Here is a 25,374-nt window from a genome sequence, read left to right as displayed (position 1 = left end):
TCAAAATGAAATCCTGCTTACAAGTATGGACTGACTACATGATGACTAACAGTCAATCTCAAAATGAAACAAGAAAAGGAAAAGTGTCACATTCCAACAAAAGTATCTGTACCATGGAGAATGAGGGCGCGAGGACATTTGTTTCACTGATCCTGGGTTTATCCTTTTAGGTGCCTTCTGGAAAATTACTTTCACTTTGTTAAGGTAACCCCATCCTTCTTTTGAGAACCAAGAGATACAATTGTGTAGACCATGTTTTGTTTAGGGCTGGATTGGTTTGGTTTTGTTATGTTTTGTTTTTATTGTTTTGTTTTGTTTTGTTTTGTTTTGTTTTACTGGTAAAAGTAGCCGAGATGCAAACCATACAAAAATGTTTTTTTTTTTGAGAATTTACACTATGCCTGATAGTGGTGGATGGCATGACTAAAACTGGTTCACAAGAAGAAAAAGTTTTAGACCATATAACAATAAATTAACATGTCTTTTTAACAAACACAAAGATGGATACAAGGGACTATCACATTCTCTCACTGCAGACTGTGATTGTCAAAAAATTTGACATTGCAGTATTTAATATACTATACATCTTCTTTGGAAATGAATACATTCAATTTGATAAACCATTCACATTATAAACTAAAATGGAAGTAAGCATTGAAAGCTCTTGTCTGCTGTTCATTCAGGAATTTTTGAAGGTTGCTTGTTTCACTTAATATACATTTCATCAAGTACATTGTACTTATTGAAAGTGCTGAAACAAATGCTACATTATGAAAAAGAAAAAAATATATACATCAGCATTCCGAGATAATGAGTTATTATCATTTGCAGCAACTCCTGAACAATGATGAAAGCCTCTCAAGACCAAGATATATTTCACCTTTAAAATCCAACATAATCATATCCAGACCCCTGAATACAACACAGATCATTATTTCATCTTTTTAATCCGATATTTTACCTCACAACACAGACATCTTGACTTTACTGTAGCGCTTCATCTAAAAAAAATTTAAAAAAAAATGCTCGAACTGCTCTTATCTCAACAGAGATGCTCTGATGGAAAACGATCGCTTGAACAAGCTCAGGGAACTATTTTGACAAAGCCAGACGTGTAAAAATGTGTTTATCTGTGGGATGACAAATTTAACATGAAATGAAAAGCTAAAAAAGCTTGGCAGACCAACTTTCTGGCAGGTCAAGACTCCAAGAGATTATTTGATAGAACAGACACTTCCCATCATAAATCAAGTATGTTAGAAAACATAACAAGAAGCACATTAGGACCAAGCTTGCACATTAGGACCATTCTCACCAGAAAAAAAAATTTGCGACAAAAAGAAAAGAAAAGAAGTTTCTGGTAGAACTGCATGTGCCCAGTTCACTCAATCATTTAACCATTCCCAGAATGCCACTTGGTTCAAGCAAAAGGATGTCAGAGGAGATGCAGATCCTAAAACTTCCATATCGTCACTCGTACATACAGTACGTTTAATTGCCCCGCACTAGACAGAAGAGCTGATGTGGAAATAACATGAAAAACCAGACTTTCTGCTGTATGCATTCATATCGCATTTAACATCTTGCTAAAGTTTTCTGACTTTCGGTTTTTCATGTGTAGTTTCCAGTGGAATTTGGTACAGTTGCTAAGCAACTTTCATCCTAACTTTGCGATTTTTCAAACATCATGTCATACAGTTTTGAAAGTATAATTTTGAAAGTATTAAAATGCAAGCATGATGAAAGCTTTGTAATGACATAACACTTTAATATTTATTTCTGCTGCCCAATGTGATATCAGAGAACTGAATTTAGCCTTATCTAGCAGCTGGCTTCTGAATCTTCTCAAAATGCCATTTCATACAACATAAACAAGTTACCCACAGCAGTAATAGAGTTCAGACAGTTTTGTTATGATTTATCCACCTCTGGTATCGAGGGTTCAGTGTACAGCAATGACATAGTTCAGGTGATAGGAATGTTAGCCCAGATTTTGAAAGGATCATTGTGGGGGCGGTATTAAGCATGTAGGGAGCGATGATACATCACTTGTTATGTTTATACCCTGATCTCACATCTACAGTTTCTTCCCCAACCCTCAATACTCCACTCTCCATCCCCCCCCCCCCCTTCTCATATTGTATGTTCCATATCTATGTAGCTGGCAAGGAGTGTACATTGCATTCAAGAATATTGTGTGTATCATAATACAGGGCTCTTACAGTGTATGTACTGGGTATGTTCATCAAGCTCAAGATCTGGCAACACACACCCATACTAAAAAAATATAACAACGCATTGATTTGTACAACATATGCCCATAATATTTTGCTGTAATAAATATAGTGTAACATATTTTCATAAAGACTGGTCTTTAAATATTTTTGAAAAAGTTTGAAATTTCAAAATATCACATCTTCCATATTTCTTATATGATTTTTGTCATTTTTTGGAACATTCTGTAGGGATTTTTTTTTCTCTTTCTTTTATAGTTTTTTTTTTTTATTTCATTTTTGGGGTGGATTTTTAAAAAGGGATTTCTGGTCTAAAAAGAAAGAGTATTACAGATAGTATAAGTGAAAAAATCACGGTTTCTTTACTTCCTTGAATAATTTCCCCCAAATTTTGATCAGATTTTGATTGTTGTGCTCAGAAAACTTTATTCCTTCTTTTCAGACTAACTTTGAATGGAACAGAGTTTCCCTTTAACCACTGTTTTCCCAAATAAGGTGATAGGAATGACGGGAAACATTTATTAGCAGCAAAGTGCATTTATTGACATATATGTTATCACCGACATGTTCAGCTACAGTGTTATCAGAGTCTATCAGTAAACCATAAACTGTGCAAAGGGTGTTTCTACAAATGTAAACATGCACACGGTAAATAGCCTTGAAACACATCCAGAAGACATGCAGATACAGTGCAGCATAGGTTGTCTGGACCTTACTACACTACAAACTCACATTTATAAGTAGATTTGTATACATGTAAGCCTATCACACTCATAATAAACACGCCATCTTGTTGAACACTTCATTTTCCCTGAAGGACATATTACTGTACATATACTTTTGGTGATCAGAATGATTAGCATTCGTAAACAAATTAATCCCTTAATCATCCAGCGTCCTATTGATGACAGATTTTTACTTTGTGATTAGAACTAACCAATGCTTTCATTTTCGATTATGTAGACTGTACAGAAAATTCACCAAACAAATTTAAAATTCAGTAACATTCATCAAATTCAACTAAAGTTTATCATTTCCTGAGTTTACATCATGGTGAAGAACTTTTGCAGCTGCAAATGTAACGATCATTATCATGCACAAAATGTCATTACTTTTCAAGGGGTTCACAAATGCACTCATGAACAGGATTAGAAAGGCATTGCAGAGGAAGAGCAGCTTTACAACATTGAAAGGAATAGCCCAATGTTTTGTAGGTGGATACTTCACACTACAAAATTCAAAATTTGGGGGTATAAATTATGTAATATCTAAATATCTAATTCAATCAAACTCACAAATTCTTCTGGGTCACAGATTTGATCTTGAAGTGATATAATTTAATAATCAAAAGTGTTTTAAAGGTACATATTATGAAAGCTAAATCTAAGAAATACTACTGAATATTTCACAGGATATTATTAGTTGGGAGTAAGCAAAAAGCACAAAGGAGAGGAAAATGCATCTGAATCTCACCTGGAATATTTTGCTGATGACTTTGAGTGGTTGCCAGGCGAAACCTCGCAGGTCAACCACCAGTGTGAAACCATGGTCCTTGCTCTCATTACTGAATAAGGGGAGAAAAAACAATGACATTACATGTATATCACTGACAGAACAAACACAGAGTTGACTACCATTGTGTAGACATGTTTTACTAAAATTCCTATTCTCCTACATAAGAGCTTTAATGATATTCTGCAAGTATCATCACTTGTGTATCTAATCACAAGAACAAACAAATAAATAAAGATTTCTTTTGTCATCCTCATAAAAATAAAAAAAAAATAAACAAATAAATGACAAGTATTTTTTTTTACATCAAGAGTTTGTGTTTCACCATTTGGCAAATTTTATTGAATTTCAAGTTACTACCCATGCCTTGGCGACCTTTCATGAAAACTGAATTGTAGACCACTTGTTTCTTGTTTCTCTTCCTGTATTTGTTATGCCTATCTTTAGTTTGTTTTCCTGCCTGTTCCGTCCCTGCTTTCGTTCTTGTCCTTGTCATTGTTCTTTTGTTTTTTGTTTTGCCTGATGTCATATCCAAATTATCATACATGGAGTCCTTGATGGATCTTGAGATGCCCTCGTCTTCTAGAGTAATTCACCAAATTGACAAGCTATGCTTCTCTTGTGAATTCCTCTTTTCCACATAGAGTTACAAAATAAAATTGTATTGTTTACTTGTTTATTTAGTGTATCGAACAACAAAGTTGATATTTTTATAATTGTATCCATGTTTTGCTGAAACTTACGTGATTCAAAGTTCCTTGAAATATTATATACTCATGTATAAGCGTTATGTATAATGCTTTGTATTACTTTATGTGGAAATAAAATCATTTGAATTGAATTGAGTCATAAATGCACCTCATTTAATCAGTCATGTCTAGAACTGGAGGCAATGATGAAATTAGTTTTTATAAAGCAAAGAGGATTTAGTAAAATAGAAAAATGTTTCTGGTTGAAGTGTTTCTTTTGGAGGAAAACAATCTCAAAATTGGTACATGAAGAGCAAAATCTTGTGTGCCACAAGGATCAGGTCTTTAAAAAATCTAGGATTTTGAGTTAATCCTTCGGATAAGAAATGTCATTAAGTGTCATGTGAACCTAACTATAGTCTAGTTTAGGGCAAGTCCAAGATAAGGTCCCCTCAGAAGGCAAAATTTCATCTTTGCTCAATATTGACATGTTTGGTATCATTTTGAAGCTTATGAGTTGAAGTTTTGATTTCCATGGAGGAAAAAATTATATTACGTAAATTTATGCAAATTTCAAGGGCTTCATTTGCATAAATGTGAAACACAGCGTTACGTATGGGACATTTATAAAAATTCATATTAATTCAAAGGAAAGAAAATGATATTTGATTAATATGTGGACATAAGAAGTTCATCAAGTAGTTTAACTTGGTATGAAAATTTAGGGATTATGCAAATTATTATGCAAATTAGCTCGTGTCCTATCATGAGATGTCCCATACGTAACAAATTGAGGTCATTTTTTTAGGTTTTTTCTGAAATTGCTAAGGTTATATTAATGCCCTTTTGGAAAGTTCTAATTTATTGTTTAGAGAAATTAAATACCACAGAAAAAAGAAAAAACAGTAAAAGGATTATTTTTTATAAGGCATTGAAATAATGTTACGTATGGGACAAATGCGTTACGTATGGGACATCCTCATACATAATGCATGTGAATGCATGTAGCTAGCTGGGGAGGTCTCTCAGCACACAAATGGTCAATCATCCTGAAGAAAGCATCCCAACATTGTCGCTACTTTTTGAGTTATAGACACTTTAAACAATACATGTACTTGACTGAACAATTTTCAGAAAGGGGGAGGGGAAAATGGCAAAATACACAATGAAAAAACAGCATTAAAGGGATGGTATAGTTTTTTGTAGAAATGGGGATTCAGTTTTCAACATTTAATGAGATGATTGGAAACCAATTATATGAATTACTAAAGAGCATACAATCTTAAGACTAGAGGAATTCAAAGTTTAGTGATGGAGATCCAATTTGAAATGGTTGTGATATAAATATTTAAAAAGAATATAAAGTAAAATGATTTTTTTTTTTATTGCAAGTGATACACAAATTGTCCTTATTCAGGTTTCAATAATAGCCACGACAAAATTCATGGGTATACATACTGAGGTGTGACTCGAATCAATGACCTGACTGCTAGGCAGACATCATATCTACTCGATCACTGGGGTTCCACGCAGCAGGTATTGCTTATTTATAAAAATTAATATTTCTTGTGTCAAGTTGTTTTTTATTGAAACGAAATGGCAAACTGCCCTTCATCAATGGAAGTAAACACTTTAAACTATTCAATTTTTCAGTAGTAACTATCCTGATAAAAATAGGGCATACCCCATACTCAGGTTGGTCATGAAAATATAGAATATGATTAAATATGATTATGATGGTAAATATTTGGGGAATATTGTTCCCTTGTCAATCTGGATCAGTATTTGAGTAGTTTCAACTGATTCCATTTCAATAATTATGCAAAAATTTGTTTATGGGTATTTTGCAAAATTATTTTGCAAAACACCCATAAATGTGCCTCTCCACACACTAAACGAATGGGGGACAAAGGGCATGCATACTCAGGTTGGTCATAAAAATATAAAAATATGATTGGATATGATTAGGATGGTGAATATTTGGGGAATATTGTTTCCTTGACAATCTGGATCAGTATTTGAGTAGTTTCAACTGATTTTACTTCAATGATTATGCAAAATACACATAAACATGGTTCTTCACACACTAAATGAATGGGGGACAAACTGTCCCATACGTAACTGTCCCATACGTAACACGTCATGTCTGTCTTTAATTAGAACCTGTAATTAGAGCTTTTTACCCAATGACACGAAACTTACCTATGATAATCTTGAGTGTTGTGACTTTCATCACAGTGAGTTACAAGTTGTAGAATGAAATACTTTCAGAGAGTTTTGAGGTTGAAAAAAATGTTCAAAAAAACAAAATTTTTCTGGTCCCATACGTAACGGCACATATTTTCTCTTCTAGAATATAATTGTGAAGGTCATTTTTCTCCATTTTTTGCATGATTATACTTCTCCTAGATATCAATCACCATGATAAAGTTTGATATGATCAAAAGCCATTAACACTATTTTTCAGGTCATAAAAGTCTCTGAATGTCCCATACGTAACGCGCGTGTTATCTTGGACTTGCCCTTTAGTTTCCCCACAGACCATCAACTGACCATTAAATCACTTCTACTACTTCTGTGGTTGGCTTGTGATCAAAATACCTTCCACTCATCAGTTACACTCTATTTGAGAACCACAAAATTTCAGCTACACGTTGTATACAGTACCTGACATGGACTCGAGAATTAGTCAATGCTTCTCACGCAAGATTCGGTGAGAACGCACACAAAAAAATGGAAGCAATTTTCAAGGCAATCTCCTGGGAGTTTGCAATTTGCAATATTTTTTGCAAGTCTTTTATAGCATGTCACTTGTAGGTGGGAGAATGCTTCATCAGAGACTCCAACCCCAAGCACCTTCTGATCTGGAGATTCTCCCGCCCGAAACCCCTAGCAAACGGGAGACTCCAAGTTGATGTGTGCGAAGCGCGAAGTTCCTAGGATTCCAGATGTTCTCTGGTGCTATCTAAGGCTTATTTTTTCAACATACGATAGAAATAAGTAAGAAATCCTTTCCACCGGGAGACACAGAGCCAGGGCGGGAGAAATCAAATCTCAAACGGGAGAACGGGAGATTGTGCAAAAATGGGTTTTCGGCGGGAGATCTCCCGTCGAAAACGGGAGAGTTGGAGTCTCTGCTTCATCATCCTATAAATAACCAGTAAAATATGACCACAATTATGGAAAATCTCCTTTCAATTGAAAACTACATTGTACTTGTGTACGTTTCATATAATACATCATGCATGGGAAAAGAATGGTTGAAAACAGCAAGTTTCATTTAACTTCATGCAAGTATTTCAGTGAGCGGTGAGTGGGTGTTTGTTTCATTTGAGGGTATTTTATGTATCTACATGTACCTGCCCTACCTATAATAAGATATTGGCCAAACAAAACTGAGTTAAAACATTCAGATAAGACATGATTTGTCAAATTTTTATTACAGAATGATATCACTAGATTTCATACATTGTTTGCATTATTACGATGCAGACATCTGTGCAATTTCAATGATTTCAACAACTCTATTCTTCTCTTTGATAACTATTAAATAATAATAATAATAATGATAATTGCATTCATACAGTGCTTTATACTGATGTTTCTAAGCACACTGGTGCAATCTATACAAGAATACTAGAAAACACAATAACATTAGAACAATGCAAAATCAAAATAACAGTAACAAAAAGAAGAAGAAAAAACAATACATGTGATACAGTGATACAATAATTCATAACTGACTGTGTGCGCCATCAGAAAAAGAAAAAAAAAATCATTGTATTGTTATGTAGTATTTTCTTCTCTTGAAGAATATCAAGCAGGATTTCTACTCTATAATACAGGGCTGCACACTGACCCATTTTTTCTACTCGTCCATCCTGTCTATCGGACCAGTACAAATGGTGCCCAGTTTTTCCATTTAATTTACTGGTCCATTCATGAAAAAGTTACTGGTCCTACGGTGATTTTTACTAGTCCGGGACCGTCGGACCAGTGCCAAAGTGCAGTGTTGTATAATACATAGGGCCTGGCTTGCAATCTCTCCAATGTTTGACCTGAGAGCAATATCTAACAGAAATCTACAAACACACACATTCTTCCAAGATCCTATGAACAAGAGCCACAAACCATTGTTGACTGACCCGGGTTTACACACAACTTTAATACACGATGATTCATGTACCTGGTATGTGACTTATTGTTACATCATTTCATGGACCTTTCATACTTACAAGCTGCCCATCCACTTAATACTTCAATAAGGCATTCAACATTGTCCTTGTGGAGAGGACAATCAGCTAAATCTCTACTATTCATGTAAGATTCAGAGTATCTGATACTTGACAGCCTGTAAGTAAAACAAGTTGTAAGACTAATTCAGCACTCTGAGAAGTTTGTTTACAGTTTTATTCTTCACTGTTGAGTTTAATTCTGCCATGCTCTGTTACTCCTTTTTTTTTTCTTCTCCCTCCTTTTCTCTCAATCATATCAAATCAAGCCTAGTCCCTATTCTTGAGATGAAATTAATTTAACAGATCCACAGGTATCACTAGAAAATGAAGGAGGTACATGTAGCTTGTTCAAAACAGAAGATTGAATAATGTGGATCCTATTGAAATATCAGTGATGATTCCTATCTACAGAATATCTGCTTGAAATAAATGAACTTTTCATCTTCCTCAGGAAGCATACATGTACTACTGATTGACATTTGACAATGGATGAAAGTTATTTCAAGCAAACATAGGCCCATTCACACACAAGAATTACATTACAAAGATCAATTTTTACAAACAGTTTAATATTTTGGAGGTGTGTGCGAACGGGCCCAATATGTGTTTAAGCTAATGCTTGTGATCCAGTTCCGAAGTTTGCACTTTGCATGATTTGAGTTCACACTGAACATACAGGCTGTAATACATGTAAAACAGCTGATTGATACAAAATAGACAGCTCCTGATTACAACTGATTCATTTAAGTCTGCTTTACAGTGAGGAGTATGCCTAATGTTTCATACTGTAAGTTATGGCTGGAAAAGAATTTGTAGTGTGTCTAACGGGTGCTGTTCGTTATTCCGAAGGTTCGCTATTCTGAAGGTTCGTTAATCCGAAACACACAAATTCCCTATACCTAGAGATTCGTTAATCCGAAAATGAAAAAGGGTTCGTTAATCCGAACATTTGTGGCGTTATTCCGAAGGTTCGTTATTCCGAAGATTTGTTAATCCGAAAATGAAATTCGGAATAACGAACCTTCGTAATAACGAATCTTCGGACTAAAGAGCCTTCGGAATAACGAACCTTCGGAATAACGAGCTGTAACCGTGTCTAACAAACAGGCTCTTGACAAATGAAGTGTTTTTCTATCTTTCTTTGAACATGATGAACCTGTCAATACAGTGGATGCATGCTTCTACAGTCAAAGACAGACTAAAACAAAAACCGAGAAAACAGCTGTAGTTTTATTTGAATTTGGAACAAGGCATGGCCGGCATTCCTCTATGATGATATTAATGGATGTCACCTTGGTCTTTTCATCACCAACATCTCCTTTAACTCTGTCTTCACATCTAATAGCAAAGACACCACACAGGATGTCAATGCCATTTTCAATGAGCAGCCCCGAGGGACTTAAACTGGGGGAAGATGGGTAAACACTTTTCAAATAGCTGGACATCCCGTGGAGAAGACAGGGCGGGGTCAGTTACGGTCTCTGTCGGGTCAGGTCACATGACTATTAAAGATGGTTGGCGATTCTGATTGGTTCAGACAGATCTCAGGGACAGGATGAGAACCATTACCTCACGCTACTTGCTTAGTCTGTTTTCCAAACTATATGGTTTGGCATCAAGCTTGCAATACCCCCAGATGATTTTAGGAAAAATCAGAACATAACTCTTCAAACATTATACGATCCACGGGGGAAATATCAACAAGTTTGCCTTCGAGGGGAAATATTAACAAATTTCCCTTTGCTCAATGATTAATATCTGTGTGGAATAATCTACCAATTTCTGTAATTAATTCTAACTTGGTCGAAAAATTCCAAGATCTCCTTATAGGCCAAAGATCTTTCTGTGACATGTACAGTATGTATTTTCTCTCCTCAAAGCTGATACCATCAACTTAAGTAAGGAATAATAGCACAATAATTCGCCCATTATGAACATAATTATAATTATAATGATCACAATGTTATTCATGCAAGGCACACTTACAGGTATATGGCATACAAGTGTACCTCTTATTAAACCCATTAAGGACGGGCTGATTTTGCAATAACGCGCATTTCCCATTGACACTTGCCCGAGTTTACTCGGGACTCGCCCTCAACGGGTTAAGGCCACCACACACTATACGACTTTTGGTCACACGACTGACCAACTTTGGATCTGAAATAAACAAGCGTGTTTATTCTGAGGCTATTGTGATTTATTTCAGATCCAAAGTCGGTCAGTCTTGCGACCAAAAGTCGTATAGTGTGCGGTGGCCCTTAGTCACTGCATGTCCCACTTCAACATTATGAAAATATGCAGTCACCTTGAAGATTGCCATTTCTGAGACATCACTGTTGACATAATCACCAGCTATTTATTGTCATTTCATGACTGAATCGTTGGTATCCACATAACTCTGGACCAGAGAATGGTAGACTTTGAACCCATTGAGTATTTCTAGTCTACATACTCTACTTCTGTTTATCATACAATGTAAATGAAATAATGAATTACAACATAATATCTATCTTTCATGGCTTTATGTCTGTACATGTAAGATAGCAGTAAATTCACAATTTGCCCTGGTGGGAGTTTGAGCCATATTTACTTTTGAGAAGCTCTAATACAAACACAATTATGAGTTAATACCAAAGTTCACAAAATGAGTGACTAATAGACAAGTACTGGGATAAATCATACACCCACAGCCAAGGCGTAGTTCTGCACAGTACAATGGTCACATTGAAGACTGCATTGACTTGAAGTATAATTTGACATTTCAAAGAATTACTATTAATATTGAAAGAAAACAGTATGTCATCTATCATGACCTTGTCTGTTAAAAAACAAACAATAGGCAACATACATTTGTAGCCCTGATGAATCGAGAGATTAGTCTTCAATGGATTAAATAAGATTTATTTTCCATAAGAAGGAATGGAGGCTGTCACCAAACATAGGCTGATTCAAGACATAGCTCATGCATCAATCAAAATGTCTTTGGTTGCTGGGCAACATACATGACATTATGAAGAGTTTATTCTTTAAAGGCCACCGCACACTTCACGATCAGACTGGTCTTAAAGTCTTAAGCCAAGCCAGTCGTACGACCGGACACCGCACACTATACGACCGAACCTTACAAGTAGGCTTACGACTGTAAAGCGCGCGCAGTGCGCACTGCGTGCGCTTGCATTTTACTGCATTGTGAATGGCTGAAAGCCTACGACCGGTCGTAGAAATTTAACATGTCAAATCTCTACGACTGGCGCTAGGACCCAGTCGTACGACTGGAAACTGGCAAGGCTGTGATGTCACACTTCTAGTCAAGGTCTTAAGACCGGTGAATCGGGGCAAAATCGTGTAGTGTGGGGCGGGCTTTAGTCAAAGAAGGTCTTAAATATTTCAATTTACCAAACCCCATATATATGATCACGGTGATAAAGACGAAAACTACAACCAACTCTTCTGATATGTTATGTACAGATATGCACGGTCTGTCCAATCTGAAAGTGGGAGTCGCCCCTTGATGTAAAAACAACAACACCAACACACTTGATAAACCAGTAATTAAATGCATCTGAAGCTAAGCCATCACTCAGTAATCACTTTCAGATCTTCTAATGACGGAGCAAAGTGTATGTTTTGTGCTTGGTGTTATGTTATTGCTCACGTTCCAGCAATAATGTTTACTATACATGCATAGATACTGTATAAGTGGTTTCTTTCGCGGTGGTTTTATTTTCGCGCTTTTCGCGCTTTGAGGTTGAACCGCGAATTTAACATCACGCGAAAATGTTTTGAACTCGTGGGTTGTTACAACGCCGTCATTACCGACCGCGAATTTAAACACACGCGAAAAAGTCGGCACCGATGGAAACCGCGAAAGTTTCTGTACGCGAAAGAAACCACTTTTACAGTATTGCAAGGTCCAGATTACATGTTTTTCTTTTCATGAGATCTCCTTTATACTTGAGCTATGGACACAGCATGACACCCACACATAGTTTTGGTGAATACTGGTTTGTTTTCCAGAAATTGGGGGGGGGGGGGAATAGCACATGCTACACATTCCCCCACCTCCTTCTTTTACCGATACTTTTGTCACCTATTACCACTTTCTTTTTATACAAACAGGTGGGCTGATGCACGTACATTGTAAGTGCCCTTTGACATAAAGAATCTGATAACATCCTCGAGTATTTCTGTTAAACAGAGTAGAAAGATGTAGGGACATACAACCTTCTACCTCTCTCAAGATACTTGTAGTGGCTGTCCATGAAGTCATCATAATGTCATTCTAATGCCAAGCGGATTGACACGAAATCAGGGACAAGCAAGATAATCTTCACTTACGTAGTTCGAAATGTCTTCAAATCTCGTTTGTTTACCAAACATCTTGATGTCAGCCATGGATATCAGGCGAGTAAAACAAGATCTTTTCCCCCGTTTGTGTGGGAAACCTAGTGATAAACGTTGGTGCTATCTGATAATGGTTGAATGTTTTTTCCACAGTGTGGGGCAACTGAAGTCATATTTCCCTAATGTTTACTGCACACTTAATACACCTGCTTGGTGATAAAGAACACTCTTCAATGTTACACAAATGGCTTCCAGTTTCTGTCTTGAACATTTTGTCAGCAGGTTTTTGTTTGCCTAGTTTTCAATGATTTCACAGCTCTGTTATGACAAAAATCTCAAAATGGCCAAAGTCTTTTAATGCTGTACCTTGACTTGCCTGAATAAGTTCAGAAGGAACAAAGTCCATTCAGATACTTGAGTATGTACTTGCATATGAATAAAAGATGTGGGTCTTTTTTTTTGGGGGGGGGAGTTCAGTTTTGAATTTTTTTTTTTACACACTTTTTCATGAAAAGTAAAAGCAAATAAATCAATTCATAAGAATGGAACGTCCAATGTACATAGCAGGGAAGTATCTACAGACAGAACCTTTGGAATGTAATGGGTGTGATTTTCCCCCATTTTTTTTTATTCCTTTTTCTTTCTCTTTTGGCAAAGCCAGAAGAGTGGGGGGGGGGGGGGGGCTCCATCCCCCTCCACTCTTAAGAGTCTAAACAGTAAGGCTGTATTTTGAGGAATGCATTTTTAATTATGTCATAATGACTCACCTACGTCTAGAACCATTGTATTTATGTTTTTAGTCCAGGAGGGAGTCAAAATATATTTCAGTATATCGTTGTGAACTACAAATATTTGTTTCCACCAACGCAAGGTAAACTCTAGGTAAAGATGCCTCACATTTATGAGTCAGTACCTAAATCTTTCCACTGTAGCTTCAAATGTACCTGTTCAATGTATACACATTTTCATTCAGTAGGCACTTGACTTGTGTGGACTTGGTCCTTATTTGAGAGAAAAGGAGGGACGTTGATCACATTTCGAAGTTTGTAGGACAAATATGAATGTATGTGCACTATCTACTCTGTGAATGTAAAGGAACTGAAGGATTGCTTGTGTTGTAGTAAGATTAGGGACCGCTCCTTTTAGAGTAAAATTACTGGGCTATTCAGCTCTTTCAGACTTTAGCTCTTTCAGACTTTAGCTCTTTTCCATATGAATTTAACTCTCTGAAAGGTAAGAAAGTCCCTTTTTAGGAAACAGAGCAGATTTTAGCTTCAAAAAGAGGTGTCCCTAATCACACTCCAACACAGGCAAGAATAACTCCCGTGTTAAACATCAATGGAGTATAAAAGTAAAACTGGTTAAAAGTAAAACTATTCTGGTGTTCCTCCACAATGTGTTCATCTAAAAAAAGTGAACATTATTTCCTCACCTTGGTAATGATGCGAGGTAAGTGATGGTGGTAGCGATGTCCTCGATGGATATCTCCGATGTCTGGACAGGAAATGAGATGATGGGTCCTCCTCGTCTGTCCTTTCCACCTGTTAAACATTGGAGGTAAGAAACAAAACTAAACAATTACTCACTGACTGCTAATCACTTTGGGTGTATCATCCATACTTGGTACACGTAGTATCCATCTATGTGGTTGAAAGAGATAGCAATTATCTGAAGATTCCTCTTGTAATTGTGCTCAAAGTCTTTCTTATCAAATATTATTCTAGAAACTATTAAACATTATGGCATTTACTCAGTTTATGCAAGATATTAGTATTCAATTTGGGAAACTGGGATAGGTTTTGTTTCAGTAAAGAACTGAAGATGCCACGTTAAAGGGATAGTGTACAGTATTGGTGGAGATGAGACCTGGGCTTTTAACTTTTTGCGAGATACCGAGAAAACACTTATGAAATAGTACAGAGCATACCATTTTAAGAGGAATTCAAAGTTTATATGATGAAAATCGGGTTTGGAATGACTGAAACATCCAAAAACAAAGTATAACAAAGCAATCGTAATAAAAGGTGGGTCCCACACTTTATTAGAATCGCACTGTTTTGGATATCTCAGCAATTTCAAAACCAATTTTCTTCAAATAAACATTGAATTCCTCATGGAATGTGCATGCTCTTTCAAATTTCATAAGAGGTTTCTCATTATCTCACACAAAAAAAAATGTTAGAAACCTGTAATCAGGTCTCAAACAAAACTATACAATCCCTTTAAGATTTGCCAGCCGAAAAAGCCATGGGTTGTTCTTCCTCTCATCTCTTCCTCCTCCTATAGCTTTTCCTTCTCCTCTTTCCTGCCCTACTCCCCTCCTTTTCCTCCTCCTCCTCCTTTTCTTCCATCCCTCATCTCCTTTCTCCTCCTCCTAAGTACTGTAAAACGAGGAATGTTTGCGTGCATTTTAATTTCGCGAATTTCGCGAGCACCAAGATTCGTGAAATTAAAATGCATGTGAAAGTTCTTGTCTACGCTATATGCATTGAATGCCAGTGACGATTGGCGAAAATTTCATGCTGCCAAAAAGGGCGTTGGCTCCAATTAGCGAAAATTTCATGCTGCGAATATATCATGTTTTACAGTATTCTTTCCCCTCTCTTCATTTCTCCACTCAGTAGTTTTTTCCTCTTTGACACATTTTTTTCCTAGCACCTCCTTTCTCTCTCTCCTCCTCCTATTCTTCCTTCTCCTCCTCATCCTTTTTACCTCTTCCTCCCCTCCCTTCTCCTTCTCCCTCTTTAAGCATTCATGTACCCTGTTCAATCAGGTCAATGCATCAGACTCAGAAAAGACCCATTTCCACTCTTTACATTCCACCATCTTTCGACACACAGATAAGGTTGACATACAGAGCTGAGGCTAATGTTAACACTGGGTTTAAAGGCATTATTTACCATTTGTAGATGAAACAAAATCAAAGTTCTAGTGCTTCAAAATAGTTCTAAAATGTGAGTTGGGATAGAAACAACCAATGTAAAAATTGAACCAGTATTATCGATGTCACATATTGTTAATTACAACAACAAAAAATGTGAACATTAGTTATAATAAAAATGTTTCCAGACTAAACCATCTACAGTTTCAGGTTTATTGAGAAAAATACAGATATCTCCTTAATATATTTTAGGCTTTATTGTGAAAATATTACATGGAAGGATGTTTTGTGGTACAACAGACCTACTCATAATATGAGTCATATGCATCAAATGTGATATCTTAATTTTTTTTAAATCACTGCTCCCAAAGGTAATCAGGACCCTTAACACTGAGTTTAATACTGATTACAGTTGTAAAACAACCATTATTTGCAGTTGTAAGACACATCCAGTGCATCAAAACTACTTTAGGATCTACAGTCAGTAGACCATATCTGAATTCTTAAAATTCCACAAAATCCAGGAGTGATTACAAACCAAAGAATCAGGCAGTCTATTTTGTATCAATATCTTCTTTACAGACCACTTTACCAGGAAGTACTCCATAGCAGTGTGTAATTTGGGGCTCCTGAACAACTTCCTGTATTGCTCTCTAAAAATACCAAGTAGCTGTGTTTTCAGGATATGACACGATAAAGGTGAATGACCTTTAAAGAGAACATGTGTCTGGTAGAAAGATAATGGGACACATTTTTTTGATCTTTTAAAGGCTCCCTCTAGAGGTCATCCCTAATCTATATCATTTTGTATTTGTGGCAATGAGATGATGAGACAGTATTCCTTGTATCGTCGTTGGTCTTACGCAGAGATGCCAACCTTTGGAAGCACAAATCCGGACTCAGCAGCTCCAAAATCCGTATTTTTCCACCAGAATCCGTAATTTCTCCATCTCCCTCTTTTTGCTATTTTGAATAAAACTCGTCAACTTTTGAGGCCTACAGGCTCTAAACAAAACATTACGACACATGCCGAAGTATCGAGCTGGACACCAGCACGATAAAGAATCCAAACTAAGCAATGTTCAGCGTTGATTGATTGCTTTCTCGCGCAATGCATGTGTACAAGTGCATGTATGTACCTCCAGAAACTTGCTGGGCTGGTTATGGAAGCTTCCACTATCTAGCAGGGGAGGGGGAACCTTTCATCTTCTCAAGAAAGCTTTTGTGTGAGCGAATGCAAAACTCTCTTCGGTGTTTCCAACTATTGTTTACTATAAAACATAATCATGCGTTGTTTTCAGGCTTTTTCATTTTACTGGATTTTAAACATCAGTATTTTCCGAAGTATTCCAATTTCTTTTACCCTGACTGGAATCGGAAACTCTGCTGTAGATGATCGCAAAAATGCCGCGCTGTGTGTGGTTGCGCCAATGTGCAAACACGTGGTTTCACTTTCAAGTTTAAAGGAAAGACCCATGTGCTCCTGCCTAAGAGGTTACTGCAAGTTCGATGGATCGAATGCGCCATAGCTGAGCTGAATGGCTTGTTTACGGTAAACATGGAGTTTAAATTCGATACGAAAAAGTCATTACGTCTTTCACGAGGAAAAACATACAAAACAAACAAACAAAAAAAAAACACCTACGAACGAATGTTGATAGCCAAAACTTTGAAAAGTAATAAGCAGCTATGATGAGCGTGAACTGAAATTAATTGTCATGATTTTGCTGTCTAACCAGGTGATGACTGCATCTCATTGGACCTAATCTTGGATTTGTCTGGGCATACGAGACCTAAGTATTTCCGTGATTGCATTTTTAATTGACTGATTAATCGATCCTTTTTTATTGTTCAGGGAACATAAGATATTCGATTAAGTACAATATATTCGACTGTTTGATGTTTCCTACTATGCGCCAAAAGAAAGGATATAGAATCACGATATCTTTGCAATGATTCCTTTAATTCAACTAATGAGCTGGTTCTTCGATCGATATTTCCAGGATACTAACACGCTGTTTATTCCAGTGCGCGCATTCTTTCGTCTGGCACGCACCTGGGTGTGGCACCTGTTTTTGTGGAAATTTCCACAAGGGGAGAGGCCGGGTGGGTGTTCAGTTTCTTCGAGCCGAAGAGACTGCGTGTATTCAGTATTTCACAATCTCTTCGCTCTAATTTATTGTCATTCGTGCTTTCCCCTTATTCTTTGCTGATATTGAACATTTAGATTTTAACTTTACGAAGGTTGGTAGAGCGTGGATCTTTTTGTTGTGAGGTGTATGTAATTTCTTTTTTTATCATTCTTTGGAGGGGAAAGAAGAGTAAGGGGGAAAGAAGAGTAAGGGGGAAAGAAGAATAAGAGGGAAAGTGAAATAAAACGAACGGCACGTACGCTCAGCATTCACAGTAAGACGTCTTTTTGTACCAGCATACGGTTTTCATCATCACCATCAGACATCACTCATATCATTTTAGCCTTTTCCTATTAACATTAAGAAACACGCATAGTCCCTCGAGATAAACACCGAGGAAAATAAATAAGTATAACAAATACAAAGTATCAACACCTCCCAACAACACAAATATTTAGAAAAGACAACACACGTCGCTTCGATTCGAAAAAGTATTGCACGAAAGCGGAGAAATCGCCGTTACGAAAATAACATTGCGAGACACTTGAAAGAATTACGTTTAAATATTTCAAAGCATAAAGAGAACGGATAAAGTGACATAAAATGGAAGAAATCGTACCAAACGAGGTGTGAGAAACAACAGAAATAGAACGATACGTTTTTGTAGTAAGATTAGGCCCTAGCAAAAGTTTGCAGCACCGAAAGCTACGCGAAAATCAAATAGATCTACACATTGGAAATTACGACGAGATCCTTGAGATCGTCAATAAACGATACAAAACAAGGGAAATTAATTCACTTTGACCTGAAAATAGTTTGTTATAAGTATTCTGTTACATGAGATCTCCTTTTATAGGCCTAGAAATACATCGAGTTTCTACGATACTCGGGAAAGAAAGTTCGAACGCTTTTCACCTGCACATACTGCAGTGCACGTCATCAGTACACGAACAGAAACTCACCTCTTCCTTGCAGAAAAATGATGCAATAACGTTACAAAAAACACACACAACACTCTAAAAATCATTTCGTACTTGGGAGGCAAGGGAAAAATGGAAGAAGTAGAGAAAAAGAAGCAGACATTGCACAACGGAGCGCTTCTACCCCGACTCAAAACGAAATAGGGTACTGTCTATAGTGGCAGCTGGCTACAGTGTGTAGCTAAGCTATTACATGTACTCACGCTCCGGTCCCCAGCCGGCCGGCCACACATGGGGATCCCATGGCGATCGATGGAAACATCCAGGGTCCGTAGGCGACAGGGATTCACGCGCGCGAATTTCCGTTCGGTGTACAAAGTACGCAAGCAGCGAATTGCGTGTGCGCACACTTTTCTATAATGGAAGCTACGAACACACACGTCGAGTACACAGACACCGACACACACAAATGCGGGCAACCAGGCAACGCGGGCCGGCTGGAGAATGAAACATGTACAGTGTGTAGTCTGCTAGTACAACACATTGTATATTGCAATTGCTGCATAGGCGATAGGGCATTATCGGAATTTCCAAAAACCGTAATTTTGATGCGACATTCCGTACTCCCGTAATCGTGATCATTTCCCGTAACAATTACGGGAAATCCGTAATAGTTGGCATCTCTGCTTACGCCAAAATGGCCTTGAACCTCTTCCACTGTTATGCCAAAAGGCCCTTAACACTATAGACTTTGTACACTATTAGTGCCCTTTTGGCAGAAGGCCGATGATATTTTGAATTCTTAGCCCTTTTTCTGCTAGATACTTTGGAAAGTGTGTACAATGCTATTGGGTTTTCTGTGCCAATCAGCACTCAGAACACACAAGGAGTTAAAGGCATTTTCCAGGCACAAGTGCAATTCATCTTGTATTGCCCCAGAAAACTCTGTATACTTGAAGAAGACTACACAAGAATGTATTTGGCAGGCATTTAATCAAAACCACATGTAGGGCCTACATCTGTATACAGTAAAAACAAAAAGTTGTAGGCTTTTATAGGCCCTATATCATAAACATGAATGAAGTTTACACAGGGTCTCTTTGGCATCTTTTGCTATATACTACACATTTTGATGATGCCAAACATTTTCAATTGTAAATATGAAACATTGATTTTAGTAACATTTGACTTGAGATATTTAGTAAGTGAACACAATAATAAACATACATGTCATGCAGAAAACATACTGTGGGCTGACAAGAAAATCATATCAAATCAAAAAACTTGCCCACTGTGAAGATATTTTTCATAAAACACAAACATCAAACTGAGTCTGTGACCACAAATCCCACAGAAACATCCCCACTGATAAAAAAAAACGAAGAAACAACAACAACTTTGTGGGTCAAAGTCAGGTCATCTATTCGAGAGGGAGGGGCATTCCATTCTGGAAAAAAGGTTGGCCAAGTCAGACCTCGGTATTGTCAAAAAGTCAACATCTGTCATTCCCATTCACATGGAAATCCAGAAATGCAACTAATGTGGGACGTTTTGTTGCTATCACTGCTGTTTTCACTGCCTCTCACTGCAAAGTCTATTCCTGTACTGTGTGATATGAGTTTGGAGATCTAGACATTCCTTCCCCATAACTCAGATCTATGATGTACGTAAAAGCACTGTCAGGTTATGATCTGTCAAATGCTGCAGATACATTTTAAACATTATAGCGATCCATGATGTCTATTAAGTCAATTTACTGAAAAAAATACATATATATATAGGCATGTCTATCAGGAAATGAAATATATATTTTCAATATCAGAAGTAATCTTCAGCTGCTAATTACTATACATGTACCATTCATAGAGCTACATACAGTTGTAGCTCCATGACTACAATGTATATGGTGAGATGAGATCAATTTCTAGATTATTGTTTCAATAGAATTCTACAGACTGCAGATTTTCTGACAATTGTGACATTTGAAATGTACTAGGCCTATTGGTATTCTACATAGCAGTACCACGATGCTTCCATTTAATGCTGTATACACAGCACATAACTTTCCTTCCATGCAGTTTCACCCTTTAACCAGTTGAGGATGGACTTCTTTTGCGATAACATGCATTTCCCATTTAGACACCTGCCCGAGTATTCTCGGGACTCATCTTCAATTGGTTAACAGTCAAAACCCTACATCCTTTTGATCTCATTCAGTGAGGCAACTTCTATCTATCTCAATTATGTCTAAGAATAGTTTGGTCACATGAAATGAAAAGTTTTGTTACAAAGATAAATAGCTGTAGGCCTATATATTTTTCATACTCTCATACGAGTCATTCAAAGAGAGGCCAGTTCCATGGAATTTCAATGTGTGCCAAAGGTTGAACATCTTTCTAAATTTCACCTTGACTTTTTTTTATAATTCTATATTCGAATATCGTTCAATTTCATCACAAAATTCACGTTCACACACACACACACACACACACACACACACACACACAATGGCAACAAAATGTGGTCATCATTTTCAAATCATCTCCCTCTTCTTTCTGTCTGTCTATCTCTATGGTGCTTTTGAACACACAAAACCATATCAGTCTCTCTCTCTCCCTCAAAAACAAATGAAATATTTCCAAAACAACAAGCATAAAGTCTCACGACCTCATGAACTTTGCAAGAATGAATGAGTTTGCCGCAAGCAAACAAATAGCAGGGTAAAAAGTTTAAGGTCTTTTATTCCTGAAGTTCATGATCAGTACACCTTCGCTATTCATAACAAATTTAGAGATTCATCTTCATTTGTTCTCAAACTTTGATAATATTTGGCATCAAAAGAGCAGTGACTCTAGTCTACCCTCACACATTCCCTACGGGCAAAGCGGGACACATGCAACAAGCGGAGAAAGGCACTTTTTTAGCCCTTTTGTAACTGAAATCTGCAGAAAACCTTGCAAGGGATATACAGCTGTAGGGATGATCCGATTGTAAGTTTGCCTGTATGCAGACAACACAAAGTATGCATCGGATCGCCTTCAGTCAAAAGAGAATGTCATTGTCTACATTGCTGTATTTTACGGTGGAATGATTTTGCCCCCAAATATTCCGACAAAAGGATCCCTGAAAGGGGCTGCTGCATTTTGAAGGGCCATTAACCAGCTAATTCAGCCCAAATATCTGGTTCAAAGAATTTTTGAGGATATAGAACCCATGACTATATGACACCCTCCTTGTCGAAATACCCACGACACAATTACATTCCTCGTAAACATGTGGTAACACATTATTCATCATTACAGAACATTAACCCATTGAAGATGAGTCGCAGGTATTTATGGGTAAGAGTACATTTGTATATGGGAAATGCATGTTCCCTTATAAAAATCTTAGGTTGCGGCAAGCTTGCAGCAAGCTTGCGGTAAGCTTGCGGCAACCTTAATTAGCTTGTATTAAAGAGTGCAAGCTTGCGCATGCTTATTACCATCTTACTGCAAGCATGATACAAACTTGGCATCCCCTGGTAAGCTTGCTGCAAGCTTGCGGTAAGCTTGCAGCAACTTACCATTAGCTTGTGGACGATTGCAAGGTCGCAGATATGATTGCAAAAATAATCGCAAGCTTGCAGATTGTGTCGCAAGCTTGCAGATAAGTTTGCAAGACCATATGAAAGCTGTGCAAGCTTATGACAAGCTTGCGGTGAGACAACTAACAGCTCTGCAAGCTGGCCATAAGCTTGCAAGTAATGCAGAAATCTCCGCAAGCTTACCACAAGCTTGCAGGCCATTATCAGAATTTCTGTGAGCTTGTCGCAAGCTTGCAGGTTGTTAAAGAAAACTCCTCGCAAGCTTGCAGGTTGTTAAAGAAAACTCCTCAAGCTTACTTAAGCTTGTGAACTGTGATCAAAATCTTTGCATGCTTGCTGCAAGCTTGCGGGTTAGAACTTCGCAAGCATGCAAAATGCAGTCAAACTCTTCGTGAGCTTGTCCCAAGCTAAAGCTTGTGGGTAAATTGTTAGAGCAAATTCTGCAAGCTTACCGCAAGCTTACTGCAACTGTATGGCCACAATCAAAATCTTTGCAAGCTTGTCGCAAACTTATAGGTTGATTGATAGAGAAAATTGCCTGGTGCCCTCTCAGTTACAAAAAAGAAAGTTACTTTGTTCACTCTGAAATTCAAAATGGCGGTTTGACTGTTTCTGTGTGCAGCTTAGATTTAAGGACAATAATTCTGTTCAAGGTATGAAATTGATTAATACTATTATAACTAACTGCATGCATTAACATGCTGAATTACTTCACCATATTTTCATTCCCCATAAACCTCAATAATCTACACATTTTAACAAATTAATCATTGTAACTTCCCCTAAATGTGCAATACAGTCCCACCCATTGTAATTTGTGTGTGTATAAACAGGTATTTTTATTGTTACATATAACTCAATACCGGTACATTCTGCATACCTCTTTTTTTTTTAATAGTAAAATAAATGAATGTATAACAGATTTGAGTGTATTATTTATACTTCATTCTTTTTTTTTACGTTTCACTTTTGAGCAAATTTCAATTAAATTTCCTAATTGTATCCCCCGAACAGAGTTCGGAGGATACTATGGATTTGGCCTCGTTGCACCGCTGCGTCCGCCGCATCCGCGTCCGCCACAGAGATTTTCTTGTGAGAGCGCTCTACTGGCTGCAGTTCTTCGTAGATCATCTTCAAATTTGGCATGAAGGTGTATTATGGTACAACGAAGATGTCTGTTGTTTCTGGTGATGGCGCCCTCGCTTGTTCCGTCTTTATACATGAAAATAAGGTCAATTTAACAGGGTCTGCTTGTGTATGTGCAACGTACGCTGGCCTTGTTTCTTGACCGATTTTTTTTTTCAAATTTGGTAGGCCTATGTATTAATGTATCATAGTCAAATCTATACACCTACGTGTATACCTATTGATAATGCTGCCCTCACTGTTCCACCTTTTACAGGGTCAAAGGTCACCCTGATCATGTCAAAATTTGCAAATGTGCTTATATATGCAATAACTTGATTGTTACTCAACGGATTTTATTCAGACTTGCCAAGGAGGTGTATGGGTGGTCATTCTACATGAAGGACACAACAGTTTGTGGTGACGGCGCCCTCAGTGTTCCGACTTGGATGCCATGTCACATTTCTTGTGTGTGCTCTATCAGCCACACTTCTTATTAGATTTTCTTCAAATTTGGCAAAAAGGTGCATTATAGTGAAATCAAGGTGCCTATTGTTTTTGGTGGTGGTGCCCTCGCTTGTTCCGTCTTTACACATGAAAAGGTAAATTCAACAGGGTCTGCTTGTGTGTGTGATGCTGGCCTTGTTTCTCGACCGATTTTTTTCAAATTTGGTATGTAAAGGTATCATAGTCAAATCTATACACCTATACCTACAGTGTATTGATAATGCTGCCCTCACTGTTCTAGCTTTTACAGGTTCAAAGGTCACCCTGACCATGTCAAAATTTGCAAAAATGCTTAAATATTTATGCAATGACTTGATCGTTACTCACTGGATTTTACTCAGACTTGCTATTTTAAAGGAGGTGCGGGTGGTCAATCTACATTGTACATGAAGGACACATAACAGTTTGTGGTGACAGCGCCTTCAGTGTTCCGACTTGGAGGCCATGTCACATATCTTGTATATATATGCTCTATTCGTAAGCTATTTAGAAGCGACATTTCTTGTCGGATTTTACTCAGGCTTGCTATGGAGGTTTTGTGGGGGGTTATTCTAGGTACCGGTAACAAAAGTTTTCATTGACAGCGTCCTCATTGTTCCGACTTTTAAGGATATGTCATATTTCTTGTATGTGCTGTATGGTACTACATGTAACCTCAATTCTTATGGGATTTTATTATTCAGACTTGCTAAGGATCGGTGAACGAATGGTCATTCTACATGTACATGTAGGACACAACAGTTTGTGGTGGTGGTGCCCTCAGTGCTCCAACTTAGATGCCAGTCACATTTCTTGTGCATGCTCTATCAGCCACATTTCTTGTTGAATTTTGTTCAAACTTGCTATTGAGGTTTATGGGGAGTTATTCTAGGTAACAAAAATGTGCTCTCATTGTTCAAACTTTTATAGGATGACATGTCATATTCCTTGTATGTGCTATATACCAGCCTCATTTCTCGTCAGATTTTATTGTATCCTGCGACAGTTGCCATATTATACAACATTCTGGCCTAAAGTAATCCAGATGGGGGATGGGAGATTGGTTCAGGGGATATGTGAAGAGTTTGTTAGCAAAAACCGATAAGTCCATATTTACCAAATGGAGATATTTGCGATTAAAGGTCAAGAAAAATAAAGAGGAAAATAAGAAAATTTTTGCTTCTTTTGACCGTAACTTCAAAAATGTACCTTTATATGTAAGGACCA

General features: G+C 37.3%; 1 protein-coding gene across 1 annotated transcript in view; it reads right to left on the bottom strand.

The window, feature by feature from the left end:
• The window catches only part of LOC139728750 (uncharacterized), a 278,601-nt gene that overhangs the window by 226,414 nt on the left and 26,813 nt on the right, over window positions 1-25,374 (bottom strand). The window contains exons 4-5 of the mRNA XM_071639694.1: window positions 14,450-14,558; window positions 3,708-3,798 (exon numbers count right to left, since the gene is read on the bottom strand). Coding sequence (XP_071495795.1) covers window positions 3,708-3,798; window positions 14,450-14,558 — 200 coding nt within the window. The remainder of the gene's footprint in view (window positions 1-3,707; window positions 3,799-14,449; window positions 14,559-25,374) is intronic.

The sequence above is a fragment of the Diadema antillarum genome, unplaced genomic scaffold (assembly GCF_040938485.1).
Source record: "Diadema antillarum isolate AM-2024a unplaced genomic scaffold, OU_Dant_1.0 scf00000019, whole genome shotgun sequence".
Classification (NCBI taxonomy): domain Eukaryota; kingdom Metazoa; phylum Echinodermata; class Echinoidea; order Diadematoida; family Diadematidae; genus Diadema; species Diadema antillarum.
The sequence above is the reverse complement of the archived record's forward strand: the minus strand, read 5'-3'. Positions and strand labels throughout refer to the sequence as shown.